Here is a 14,627-nt window from a genome sequence, read left to right on the forward strand (position 1 = left end):
TGGAAGGGCTAACTGTAGTTCTCCCAAGTCTGTACATTTTGTCCCTGAGTCTAGAACACAGTGCTTAAAATCTCAAGATATCTTCACTTTTTTGTTTTTTTTTTTTTGTTGAAGAAAGGCCTATATTTTCTGCAATGCTTGTTTATTAGAAATTTTACATTTTTTTTTTTAAAAGCAAGCTGGTATTTTATCAGGATTGTTTCTGTCTGTGTGTGCGCTATTCCAACCTCATTTCCTCTCAAGCCTTGTTCCTTTCACCGTGTGGTTTTGTAGATCATGAGTTTCTTCAGGAATATATGTCATGTTGTCATATTAAGTGGCAATGGTGATATTAAAATTTAAGAAATACATATGTTATCTTTTTCATCTATCTCACTACTGATCCTGCTTTTATAGTAAACTTCGTTGCTATCTCTGAGTTCTTTTTCCACTGAGAAGTGTGAACTGATGAGGTGGGTAGGCTGAGGAATCTTTTTTCTTGCTGGGTGGGCCCTGTATAAAAATATTTGGCCCAATTTTATCACTTTTCTCCAGGACTTTTTCTCCAGGACTCTGGCAATGGTCAGAAATAATTTCTTGTTAGTTGTAATAAACTGCAGGCAACAAGTCAAGAAGAGTTTGTAACTGTATTTAAATTCAATTCTTGCATTTAATATACCTCACATACAGAAGGCGTAGAAATGGAGAAATAACGAAGGATTCCAAAAGACATAACTGTCATATTTATCCAGGACTGTATGCCATTTCCACAACATAAGACTGCTGTAGACATACACTCCACCACGTTTTCCTCTATGAGAATTGCTTAGTCAAAAATGTCCTTAAAAATGTACATTACTTCCAAGTCTTACCTTTATCCAGATTTCCAGGAGACACAGCATTTAAATCACCAAACTGCAAAACAATAGTCATTTGTGCAACAGTTACTACTGGGCAGAATAAAATAATATTCTATCAGTCTTCGGTAAAAACACCACACTGTGACTTTTTAAAACTGTAAACTAGTGACCATTTTGATCTCTAACTACACAGGTCACATAATTTTCTAATCAAACTTGTCGAATTTGAACAGTTTAAATTGTGTCACAATTTAGCTGTCTTAGCCTCTTTGCAAAAGGGTAACAATTTTCTCTGCCTTCCACTCTCCATTTTACTTTTATTATTCCACCTTAGCAGTGAAGAAATAGGGGCCTGGCTGGCCTGAGGAAGATGGATGCACCAGCTCTGCCCCACGTGCCCTCCCTGAGTCCCCTGGAGTCTACATTAGAGACATGGGCCAGCAACTGGGGTGAAACCTATTTTTAAAGTTTTTATTAGTAGAAATGAAAAACATAATAGGATCCCCAAAGTTGAGTGTATTTATTTTTATGAAATCTTTGAGACTTTTCTTCTTGTAATTTGATGTTCTTATTTACTAAGATAATAGGGTCCCACTTTAAAAAAGAAAGGCATCCGATTGTTACTAATGCAACAAAAAAGGGCTTTAAACAATATGGACGAATTAATACCCTTCAGCTTAGACTCTATTTTCTACGTTGGTTCAAGAACTTGAGGGGCTGGCCCAGTGGCGTAGCAGTTAAGTGCACACGCTCCGCTGCAGCGGCCCAGGGTTCGGATCCCGGGCGCGCACCGATGCACCACTTGTCAGGCCATGCAGTGGCAGCGTCCCATATAAAGTCGAGGAAGATGGGCACGGATGTTAGCCCAGGGCCGGTCTTCCTCAGCAAAAAGAGGAGGATTGGCAGCTGTTAGCTCAGGGCTGATATTCCTCACAAAAAAAAAAGAACTTGATATTTTTACAGTGACAAAATACATTCTGAGAGTCTCAGGGTGAACAAAGATGGATACACTAAATAAAAAATTGAATAGCAGAGGTAATAAGCTAATTGGAAAAAAGTGAAGTGAAACCTCAAAGCACTTTTTTTTTTCCAAGGAAGATTGGCCCAGTACTATCTGTTGCCAATCTTTCTCTTTTTCTTTTTTCTCACCAAAGCCCCAGTACATAGTTGCATATTCTAGTTGTAGAGTTGTAGCTCTTCTACGTGGGATGCTGCCTCAGCATGGCTTGATGAGCAGTGAGTAGGTCCGTGCCCAGGATCTGGACCGGCAAACCCTGGGCCAATGAAGCAGAACGTGCAAACTTAACCGATACACCACCGGGACGGCCCCAGCATCCACTTTTTAAATGGTAAACATTATCTTTTTTTTTTTTAAAACTGAAGATTCAGAACACATCATTATTAGAAATTCAGATTTCTCAAGAGGCTTAGGAAAGGGAGAGACAGAAAGTCTACTTACATTCGGAAGTTTGCTTATAAAGAGTTCCATGATAGGAGTATTTTTTTCATCTACAAGGTATGTCTATAAAGTAATAAAACTGATCTTATTTTGCAAACATACACACATTTTTCTTTTTTTTCCTAAATACGTATTGTTCTTCACAGTAGCTACCTTGGGAGCTTATACATTTACTCCTAGGTCCAAGGTTCTAGAATTCCTCTTTGACAATCAATTTCAAGAGTTAGTATGTATCATTGAAGAAAGGTTATCTTGTTATTTTACATCCAACTGTGATTCCACACAATACTCCAAATTTTATTCATTGCACTTGGTCCTGTGATGATTTCTGACTACTCACCAAAATCAAATTCATCTCTGCCACATTCAGGATATTCAAAATAATATGTCATTTTACTCTCTATTATTTCTTAGCAGTTCAGAGGCAGTTTAAAAAGAGGCATTCCACAACATTTTAAGCTACGGCAGCATTACTGCAACAAATGTGTAGCCTTCCTAGGTGACTGCTTTGAAGGGGACAAGGGCCTCCTGGATATGAAACACCCAGTATTTTTGTTTGGAAGATTGTCCCATTACTTTATAGTTACATCCCCTTGGGCTTCAAATATAAAATCATAAATACTGAACTGTTGTTTCAAAGTTGTTCCTGATCACATGGGTCAGAATCTTTTATAGTCTAAATAAAAATCAGTTTAAATTATGTAGAATTACTTGAATTAAAGAACATAAGCAACAAAAATCCAATGAGACTCTTTATCTATTTTTGGTATTATTTAAAGATTTTAGAAGTATAAACAGAGAATGCCCAAACTGAAGGATAATTTATATGTTATTTCTTTTCTTTTTTTTTTTTTTTTGTGAGGAAGATCAGCCCTGAGCTAACATCCATGCTAATCCTCCTCTTTTTGCTGAGGGAGACCGGCTCTGAGCTAACATCTATTGCCAATTCTCCTCCTATTTTTTCCCCAAAGCCCCAGTAGATAGTTGTATGTCATGGTTGCACATCCTTCTAGTTGCTGTATGTGGGACGCAGCCTCAGCATGGCCGGAGAAGCGTGCATCAGTGCGCGCCCGGGAACCGAACCCTGGCCACCAGAAGCGGAGAGCGTGCACTTAACCGCTAAGCCACAGGGCCGGCCCTATAAGTTATTTCTAATTGACACAATATAATAAGATTTTTATTTCTTTTAAATGAATACTTAACAACACTTAAGAAACAATTCTGGAAACAGGTTGGCAGTGATGAGTCTAAACAGACCTCTATACCTAAAAAAGTGAATATTCCATTTGTTTTTGAAAAATCTCGAAAAGTTGTTTGAGACTAAATTATTATTGCCATTGGTGATCAATAATATCGCACAAAGTGGCTAAGACCAAACTCTGGACATATTTGAAAATTTTCTTCAAAAGAAACACTACTTTTAGTTTCTACTTAACTCTGAAAATATGACAACCTCCCTAATACAAAGATTTTTCTTTGACAGTTTCTGCTTAACCTGAAATGAATACATCTGACTATTCAGGATGCTGAAAATACAAACCAAAACAACGGCAATCTCAGTGACTGTTATTATCATTAGTAAACAAACACTTGCATACTAGGTGCTGTGTGCCTGTGGCTATGCACTGTGCTGGACACGGCACAGAAAAATCTCAGAGACACTGTCAACGCCTCCAGGTGTCTCCGGGGTCAACGACAAAGTTCCACGTGTAGAGCAAATAGAGTCGATTTAAAATAAAAATCTTGTGAATAAGAGGTAAGATTGCGATATCCTATATAGCGGAAGGTAAAGGTTTTTATATGCATTCTACATATGAGGAAAGAACAAACGTGATTAAGGAAAAAGCACTTTAATCCTATAGATAGACTGAGTAAAGTCAGGAGTGTCAGTTCATTCACTTATTATTCAGTAAATATTTATTGAGAGCTTGCTATATGCTGGGCACTGTGCCAGCCAGGTTCAGTCAGATTAATTTGGAAGTACTCCCTCTTTCTGGAGGTATCGGAAGTTGCTTAAACTGTGAAGGATAGGTAGTTTAGCCAAAAAATGAGGCAACCTAGCAAACCCTCGAGAAGGTTTCAGAAGCCTAGGGTTATTACACAGGGAAACCCACTGCAGGGGGATTTGAAGTGAGCAGCAGGCGAAAGCAGCAGGAAGGAAGCATGCCAATGGCGGCAGGGAAGCCTGAGAGTGGGCACAGGAAGGCAGTATCACAGACAGGGACAGATGGCCAGTGCCTAGATTAGGCCAGCACAAACCAGAAACAGAAGAGGAGGAAGAGATAAACGATTTGGTTGAAAAAAATGGAGGTTCGCAAGAGAGCACAGAGATTACTGTCAAGTTATAGCTCCAGAAATCGGATAAACTTACTGCTTTCTCACTTCCTCTACTGCACAGGGGATTGGGGGGGCTACTATGCATTGAGGTGACATCTCACACCTTATAAAGTTCAGGAAATGGTGGGCTCTCTCTCAGATACTGTAACCTCAGGTATCACTTCCTCAATCTCGCTTCCTCAGGGCGACTGACAGCCCTACCTCAGGATCTCCTTCCCTGTCATTCTCGTCACTTGCTTCAAAGCACCTACCACAATGTACAACATTGAATTTGTTTCATCATCTAATATCTGTCTTCCCAACCAGTGCCATGAGAGTAGGGATCCTGTTTGTCATCTTCATAAATGTATTCCAGAATCCAGTACAGCACTTGATAAATATTAAAGGCTGCATAATACCAAATGAATGAATTTGCTTCCTCATTTCAGCCTCACAAAAAACTTGTGAATTTGGCAAGGTACAGAGCTTAGATTTAATCTTACAGCTACTGAAAATAATGAATTGATTTGTCTAACATTATATGGGAAATATGGCAGTTTTAGATTTGAGCCCAGATATTCTGACCCTCTGTTTAGGAGTTTGGGAGAGGGAAGGAGGGATAGAGAGGGAGAGGGAGAGAAGGAGAGAAAGTATGCCCGTTCCACACGCGGAGGAAGGGATATAAATTAAGGGATTTAAAATGTGTTCTGGGGTTAGAAACCATATGGCCTTTGATGTAGGAATTAAAGTTCTGTCAGCCAGATAGATAAGTAGAGAAGGTTCTGAAGTAAAAACAGAATGGAACATAGAGAAAGTATTTCTCTTATTTTCAAGAAGACCTCCTCTCCTAGAAACCATTTCCCCCAGGTCCTGACAAGGGGTCATAATAATGAACATCCTCCTGGACAACAGCAGACTAAAAAATGTGTGGTCAAGGCAGCCAGTGGGAGTCTGCCAGACCATAAATTCATGAGGAGACTAGTAATGGCCATGAAGTGTAAATGGGCAACTAGTCAGCAGGAGCAACTGGGCAGCACAGCCAGTGCAACCACGGGCAGGATCGCTGAGAGAAACCCCGCGTGTGACCTGACTGGTGGCCAAGCAGATGAGGAGTAGTCCGTTACAGGACTTCCAGGCCTAACACCTGCCCTGAAGCACAAGCACCATGAGAGGAGGAATGCAGCCCACAGGTGCACTGGAGAGACCACCGCACACGAGATCCAGCAGCAGCAAACTTCGCAGGGAGGGAGGCAAGCCTTGCACTGTTATACTGGGAAAGTGAAACAATGCAGAGCAAGTCAGGAAGCCTAGCCAGCAAACAGGCGAGGATCCACAGGGGGCCCACAAAGCAAAGACTGGGGACAGAAGGGCGGGATAGAAGGAAAGAGTTCAAAGACTGGGCTGGAGACTTCACTCACAGGAACACTTTCCCTGCTGGAAGAGTTTACCCCATTCCAGGGAGAAAAGATTAGTGAGTAATCATAACCACATCCTCTTGGGCAGCCAGGTAAACATCCCCTATAGAAAATGCATCTTACTAGAAAAATCTCTCTGTTAGTATATCCAGATTTATAGATTTACAAGCAGACAGACAGAATCTCTCTCTCACACACACACTTACACACGTTCTATTTGTTTACTGAGATACAAGCTGTCCAAGTCTATGTTAACTAAGCTACCACACCCACACACACAAAAGCAAACGTGATTTACCTAGTGGCATCAAAATATGAAAGTGTATGGTCTAGAACAGGGGTTGGCAAACTTTTTTTCGGTAAAGAGTCAAACAGTAAATACCTTAGGCTTTATGGTCCTGTTGCAATTACTCAACCCTGCCACTGTAGTGCAAAAATAGCCAGAGAATAGGTAAATGAACGGGTGTGTTCCAATAAAACTTTATTTACAAAAAAAGATGATGGGCTGACCTCTGGCTAGAAGAAGAGCTTGAAAACCATAGAAGATCTGCTCCAGTTCACAGTGAAGGGAACAGAAGATTTTGTCTTTAAGGAAGGTGTGAAGACTTTGGCCCCAGGAAGGATATGGAACCTGAGGCTTTAAGAACTAGCACAGCTCAGGCATATGGGCATCAACTGATGAAGGTCACAAGGAAAGAAACAAGGGTCAACTTTTAAAGACGATCAGTTGGAAGACTAATCTTCCTCCCTTTTCTATGGAGGCTTGCATGCGTAGACAGAGATATATGAAGGCTGGTGTTTAAATGTGCAAATTAGTGGGTCAAGAGGGAAGAAGTCTAGGACTTGAGAAAAGATTGCCTGGAAGGTTGCAAGAAAAGAGACCAGGGAAAAAGGTAGCGTGTTAGGAATTAGATGGGACAAGCCTCCCTAATGGGAAGTTTGTTCCAATTTGGATGGCAGATGAAGATGTCAGCAGATATCCCAACATAAATTCTCCATTGGTAAAAGCAAATGGGGAGTAGTTCCAGATGACGATGGCTTTCAGGGTGGAGTCATCAATGGAGAAATGACAGTGTACGTATGTTGAGGAGAGGAGGAAGTAAGAAAAAATAATATACTGGAGGAAGAGTCTACAATCCACAAATAATAACTGACTTCATTCAGAGCAATCGAGCTTTCATATTGTAATAGTTTCCTATTGCTGCTGTAACAAATTACCACAAACTTAGTGGCTAAAAACAGCACAAACTTATTATTTTCTAATTCTGGAGGTCAGAATTCCAAAATGGGTCTTACTGAGCTAAAATCAAGGTATTGACAGGGTGGCATTCCTCTCTGAAGATTCTAAGGGAGAATTTCTTTTTTCCTCTTCCAGCTTCTAGAGGCTGCCCACAACTCTTGGTGAGGCCCCCTTCCATCTTCAGAGGCAGCAAGGTCAGGTCAAGTCTTTCCCCTGCTACATCATTCTGACACTGACTCTTCTGCCTCTCTCTTCCACTTTCAAAGACCCTTATGATCACATTGGAAGAATCCAGAAATCCAGGAAAATTTCCTTATTTTAAGGTCAGTTAATTAGTAACCTTAATTCCATCTGTGACCTAACATATACACAGATTCCAGGGATTAAGATGTAGACATCTTTGAGGGCTCATTATACTGCCTACTACACATATGTAAGCTATCTTTAAAACACTGTCACATTCATCTGAGTAAAATCATTTGACTTTAATTTTTTTCCCTAGTGTTGGAGGAAACACACCCACCAGATTAAGCTGTTTAGAACACAGTAATTTTTTCCTCAATTGTGTTTTTTGTGTTCTTCACTGGGGGTGGGGTGGGGTGGGGTAGTATATAGGCATGAATTCATTTTTTATGATATATTTGTCACTAAGGGCATTTGTACTTTATTTTCCATTTACAGACTTTGAATTTTATGTACAACTTCCTACCAGTCTGAAAGTTTTTTACAGCATGCTTTTTAAGGTCTAGGCTTGTTGAAACCATACATACATCTAAAAAATTTACCAGGACCACAGAGCTGAAAGTTGTTAATGATACATAAGTAAGTCACTGCAGACAAAGAAGTGGAAATCGCAATTCAGGAAAGCAAAAGCTATTGGTTCTTGGGGCCAGCACAGCCTGAAGCTCCACATTCAAACAGAGGCCTGTGGAGCAATTCATGCTGAAGTTACATGCTAAGGAATAGGATACGCACTGCTGCTTTGGAAAGTTTCATGAGGGTCAACCTGCGCCACCAAACTGTACCACAAGCAGCCCCAAAGACCTCGGAAGGCCCTCTTGCGTTAGCACTACTCGACGGTTCTGTGAGGATCCATGCTGTACAGACGCTGGCAGCCACATGCCAAGGTGCTGGCTGGTGATTAGCTGAAGGAAGGGACCACAGGCAGCGTATGCAGCAGAATCCACAAAGTAAACTCTACCATGTGACCCTAGCCATTCCTGCTGACCTGGGGACCATGATCATCAGCAGCTGACAAGCCAAGTAGTTGAAAGTTTTAACTAGAAAAGACTACTCATTTTGGGGGCCTCAGCTACTCTTTAGGAGCAGTCTTTACATAGATTCACAATAAAGTGATGCTCTAGTCTCATACTGGAGACCAGTTCTGCCAGCAGTGGTAACTTGTGATATATGTATGTAGGGAAGAAATTATGTATGTGTATATGTGTACATTTTTTCTAGTTTCTGCCAATGAATCATTTGCTCTAGGAAAGACGATCTTTTTTATTTTTTATTTTTTTTTTAATTTTTATTTATTTATTTTTTCCCCCAAAGCCCCAGTAGATAGTTGTATGTCATAGCTGCACATCCTTCTAGTTGCTGTATGTGGGACACGGCCTCAGCATGGCCAGAGAAGCGGTGCGTCGGTGCGTGCCCGGGCTCCAAACCTGGGCCGCCAGCAGTGGAGCGCGTGCACTTAACCACTAAGCCACGGGGCCGGCCCCATGGAAAGATGATCTTTAAGCTGTCACTGGCACTCAGAATAGATAACTATCAAATTCTCTGAAGTGGTTTCTATCTCACAGTTGGAATAAGATGTCTCTTTGGGACTCACTTTTACCTTTAACTTGCATAAATTACATATACATAATAACTTTACATATAATACTTTCTCCCCATTTGCAAGTACTTATAAGACCTTTCATCCATTCCTACTAGTTAAGATTTGATACAATCTAGCTATGACTGTATAGTTAGACCTAATTATGTTTATGCTTCTTCCCTAATGTTGCCCATTTTCTTTTCTAATTGACTTATTTCCCCATTCTATTTTGTTGGCTGTGTTCTACAAAGCATTGAATTAGTTCGCCTCTGATTACCACTTTGGCTACATCCCAAAGAATGCTGTTGGATTCTTTGTAATTCCACGGATCACTTGACTCAACATTCAAAAACTGTCTACAGGCTTTTTTTCCCCTTGCAATACAGTATTATTACAGCCTTCATGTGCCTTTATGTTATCTGTTTTATTAATTTCAGCTTCTAAGCTCATGTTTGTATTGTCAAAAAAAATGATGGACTAATTGTACACATTATTACTTGGATTGTCAGGGCAGAATCAATATTAAAATATCTAATCCAGAGTACAAGGCAATCAAATACAGTCCCTCCTAAGTAATCCACACTTATGGAAAGGGAAAGGAGATGGAACTCACAAAACTCAGGTACCTACTATGTGCCTGCCTACCTCCTTGCCTATCCACCCCATCTACCTACCTACCTACCTAATTTAATCCTGACAACAATCTGTGAAGGAATGGTCCTTACACTTATTTTGTTGATGAGAAAACTAAGACTCAAGCAAGGATATGTAAACTTGCCCACGTCGCAAAGGGAAATACAGAATTTAAATCTGGGTGTGAAGCACAGTACGGGAGGAACACAGGATGTGGAGCCAGCCTGATCTGGGTTTGAATCACAGCTCTACCACTGTCAGTTATGTGACTCCAGACAAGTTACTCTTTCAGCCTTAGCTTTCCTTATACATGAAATAGACCGGGTCTATTGTCTTCAAAACTCAATTTTCAAATACTATTTGTAAAGTCCTAGAATTCCATTCAACTGTAAGGCCATAAGATGGTGATTTCAAAATGAAATGCCTCTGGTTGAGTGGGACTACAAGGAGTGTTACCTGAGAGTGGAACTGTTCCTTAGGCTCTGACTTAGGGTTGTTGACACTATAAACTCAATCAAGGGCCGAAGTGGAAGTCAGTTTATGTACTGACCATGCCATTTATGACTCAAGGGGCCAGCTTAAACATGGATGTATGTGTGTGTGTGTGTGTGTGTGCTTTGTGTGTTTGGCAGAATGGGGATGATCACACAACCAGAAATAGCTGATGAGCTCAGATGAATATGAACATGTAAACCCTGGCCTAACCAACTGCTTCTCTCTCTGCTTTTCTGAGAAGTCAAGAAGGAATAAGGCCCTTTAACGCTTGCCCTATAGAAGCAGGAATATTGTTCACATGCAGATTTGGAACTTTCTGACCAAATTCTAATCTTTCAACATTCTATACTTAGCTTGAACTTTGTAATATTCTGAGTTTTACACATCTTATATAGCTGAGCAATCTCCTATGATTTCAGTTCTGTTAGGTGAAGTTAGTAGAACCGATCACAAAAGGATTAGGTAGTGGCAACCATTTTGAATGTTTTTGATGGTGGATAGAAATGTCTTGAAATTTCAATCATAAGGGAGTTCAGAATATTATTATTTTCTTTAAATGTCTTCCAAATGAGAATCAAATTAATAAAAGCATTTTACTTTTAGCACTGGTACAAGGTTTCACAGCTAAGGAAAAATAGTTGCTGACTGTAAAGCAACTTCCAATTTTATAAAATTTGCAAGGAATGTTTATGTTCCATTTGGTAAAATCTTGTGTTCCTTGGTTATTTTTTTTCTGTAAGAGCACTTTTTTAATGTATTTCCAAATAGTTTTATTGAAGCCTGGTAAGATGGCCAAAATTTTGCCAGTTTGCTTCACACCAAGGCAAATTCTGACCTACAATCGCCATTGGTCCTGCTCCTTTGGCGTAGCTGGCTATCTTGGCAACGTGTGCTGTTGGCCACTCTGCACACAGGTAGCATATTTTCATCACGGTTCTAACTGTTCAGGCTTTTTTGATCCCCTCTGCCCCCTGGGAACACAGCAGCGCATGTACCACGATATCTTCTCAAAATCTCTAAGAAGCACTCATGAGTGAGCACACAAGCAGTGAAGGGAAGTAAGAATACAGGCCTTGGTTGCTTTTGAGGAGAAAAGTAGTTTTAAAAACATTGAACACTGAACACTATCACTAGGCCAAACCACAAGTGGCCTCTGTCCTGTGCCCACACTATGGAGAGCCCTTCTCTGGCTTTCCTGTGGCTGAGGCCCTCCCTCCAGTGTAAGGAGCCCACTGGGCCAGTGGATGTGCCCTCCTGGAGCCTGTTTCCCTTTCACCCTCTAGACCACACTCCTGTTATCTGAGACTCCAGAATTCCCTGCCTAAAGGCCCTGAGAAGGCCTGTGCTGGTCTCTTCTCCAAGTCCACTCTTCAGAGGAAAGAAGGGATAGCCAACGAGGGGCAGCTGTTTGCAAAGGATGGATAAAACCGGAACACTGGACTGAGGCGTCCACAGGCATGAGCACAAGGCTATTCATAGTCTAGGAGGGGGTGTGATACATAAGAAAAGAGAAGTGGTCTAGGGGCAGAGGCTGGGCCAGGGGCTGGCTATGTCTATGTCACCATTTTCTGGAACTAGGAGGAGCCTGAAATTTTAAATTTAAACCCAGCTTTCCAAGTAGTTACCAAGATATATTTATCAACTTAGGTGGACAGAACAGATTTTGTTTATCATTTGATTTATAACTTTTAAAATATTTAGACATAGGGTACCCCAGGCCCTGTAAATGTCAGGGTTGGGCTTGGCAGCATATCCTTTTTGTAAATAAAACTGTGGGCTGAAAGAAAGAACCTTGGTGCCCCTAACTTAAGACAGGTTCCCCTTGAGGCCACTTTCATTGTCTAACAGGAAACCATGGCATTAGTTTATTATATCAGAGGGGAACTTCTTAATTTAGATTATTCTACTTCTCTTTTTTGGAAATTATTAACTGGAGAGACAGTAGAGGTGGGGTGTGGAAACATGTTCGCTTTGTACCAAGAAAATCTTTACAACTAGTGTGAATCAGGTTTGAAATGCTTGTACTATCTTTACACTTGGCCCATATACTTGTAGAAAATCACTCATACTTATGAAAGTGTATTTTAGTACAGGGATGGTAAAAAGCAGAAAACAATTCCTGTGACTTGAGGAACTTACCCATCTCAAACAAGGACTATTTCTTTATCAGGAGGACCAGCAACACCATCTTCACTTGTGTCTGTGAGCAAACATACCAGAGAGACAATGGCAAGGCCAGAGCCACCTGGGCGGGGCATCAGATAACAGAGTGTGGCACAGAGGCTAGCAGGGGGAGCTGTCATGCTTAATCTATGCCAGGGAATCTTGTACACTTGGCCTGCTCTGTGGTTGGGGCTACCCAAGCTAACTCTTTTCTAAGCAAACAGCCCAGTGGTGGACTTTGCTGAAAAGATCAGTGTGCTCAGATTTCTTTCCTGATGTCTACAGTAACCATTTTAGTTCCTGAAATATTAAGAAATCTTGAACTTCTATTTTCTTCTCTTTCCTACCCCAAACTCTTTAGGAAAACTAATCTCTAGTTGTAAGCACTTAGGAAAACCTAACTTCATACAGAGGTTCTCTGAAATATTGACAGGCACATTCTGGGGAGAAGGAGCACTTCTTGGTCTAGGAGCTTTATTTTCTTGATAAAGGAATCCAGTATGTCAATCACGAAATCCAATGAGAAGTCCTGTAAGGTGGTAGTGTATCTTTCTATCATTCTTTTGTACTTCTTTCCTTGAATGAGTATTTCTTGAGCACCTGTTGTGGGATTGTGTTTAGATCACATATATAACCAAAACTCCATTCCCTGAAGAGGGTGAGAGGAGAGGTTACAGCCCAGGGCAAGCAGGGAAGGAAACCAAGTATAGGAAGTTAATGAGCAGGGATCCCAGAGGGAAAGGGTTGTGGCCCTGGGCTGCTGAGTCAATAGACTTTTTCTTAAATGCAAGGAGAGAAAGGAACAGGATGAAACCAGGAAAGAGAAGGAAAAATGGGAAAGCTTCTACAGAGCCAATTCTTAGGAACTTGGAGGATGAAGGTGTTGGAGAAGGGTCTCCCACATCTCTCTTCCGGGGGTCAGTTTTATTTTTCAAGTTGTCAGAATTATGCTAATGTAGAGGAGCAGATTTACAGCTAAAAGCAAACTGCAAATTCTTAAAAAATAATTTTGATTTAGGTCTGTTCTGTGGGTGGGTATGGAGGAGCTGAAGGGTGTAATTTGTTGTTGTCGTTTTCTGGCAGATTTAGCTTTCCAATTGCAATTTGCTTAGACTAGTATTCCATCTAGTTTGCATATTCTGAAGGTCTACTAACAAAAAGTAGAAAGGGGAAGGGTGGTAGGACTATCAAGACGCATCCTGGAATGCAGAGGGAAGCAGGCCTGGAAGGAAATAATGAAAGCTTACATGATAAGCATCTGGTTTGCGTACGACTGTGAGTGTGAGTACGTTTGGGGGAGTCGTACAGTACAGACAAAAATAAATTACTCCCTATTCTGAAACTGTCTACAAACAATTTATATGGTGAAAATTGAAATGTGGATTGAGCCTATTTGGCTATTTGGAGTGAGACAGTCCTACTTTCTACAGGTAGCACTACCACTTGCCAATTCTGTGTTGGGGCAACTTTCAACCTCTATTTTCCTCATTGGTGGAAGGGGAACACCAACACATCTCGTGCAAGGTTTTGGTGAATATTAAACAAGAATGTAAAACACCTAGCACAGTGATTGTCACAAGGCCAGTCCTCAATTAGAAAAATATTATTAAATAATAATAAGCTGTGTTATAAATAATAGTATAACTTTTGACAAGTACACATTACATTTTCTAAGCTACTACTGTTCCAAGATGGGCTTTTTTTTTCCTGCAAATGTGATACGACTCATTCCTTCTACAGTATTCTACCAAGTCTATGACTCCACGGGTGCATTTTCAGTGTCTTCTCCAGTTTCACTAGAATATGGCTATCCGGAATTTGTTTTCCGTTAGTTTGATTTTACTTTAAGCATCTATGCTTATGTACCACAATTGTACTTCTATCAAATGGATCTTTGTCACTCAACTTCTATTCTAAAAGCTTGCCTGTTGAACTATTACTGCTCTTCCCCAGTGTTCAGATTTTAAAGATTTTTTTTTCCCTTCTACGTTGAGAACATCGATTTTGATGTATCCAAGACATTTTTCTTTTGATGGTAAATCCATAAGATTCCTTCAATTTTTTCCCTAAAAATATTACTAAAATATGATTTTTTTAATATTGATATTCACAATTGAACAATTAAAACATCTTTCACTTCCTATTTTCTATTTCAAAAAGTTGGCTATATAGGTGGGTTATATATAATACTAAACTAGTATAATTAAATTCTGATAAAGATAATTTAAATATCTTTAGTAGATTA

At 40.3% G+C, this 14,627-nt stretch overlaps 1 protein-coding gene across 5 annotated transcripts in view; it reads right to left on the reverse strand.

Moving 5' to 3' along the window:
- The window catches only part of RFX3 (regulatory factor X3), a 275,918-nt gene that overhangs the window by 10,451 nt on the left and 250,840 nt on the right, over positions 1-14,627 (reverse strand). For 3 of the 5 annotated variants that reach the window (XM_058565741.1, XM_058565740.1, XM_058565738.1), the window contains 2 exons: positions 2,299-2,361; positions 852-894 (listed from right to left, as the gene is read on the reverse strand). In XM_058565741.1, the coding sequence (XP_058421724.1) occupies positions 852-894; positions 2,299-2,361 (106 nt within the window). The remainder of the gene's footprint in view (positions 1-851; positions 895-2,298; positions 2,362-14,627) is intronic. The other 2 variants (XM_058565742.1, XM_058565739.1) reach the window with 1 other exon arrangement.

The sequence above is a fragment of the Diceros bicornis genome, chromosome 22, assembly GCF_020826845.1.
Source record: "Diceros bicornis minor isolate mBicDic1 chromosome 22, mDicBic1.mat.cur, whole genome shotgun sequence".
In the NCBI taxonomy this organism is placed as follows: domain Eukaryota; kingdom Metazoa; phylum Chordata; class Mammalia; order Perissodactyla; family Rhinocerotidae; genus Diceros; species Diceros bicornis.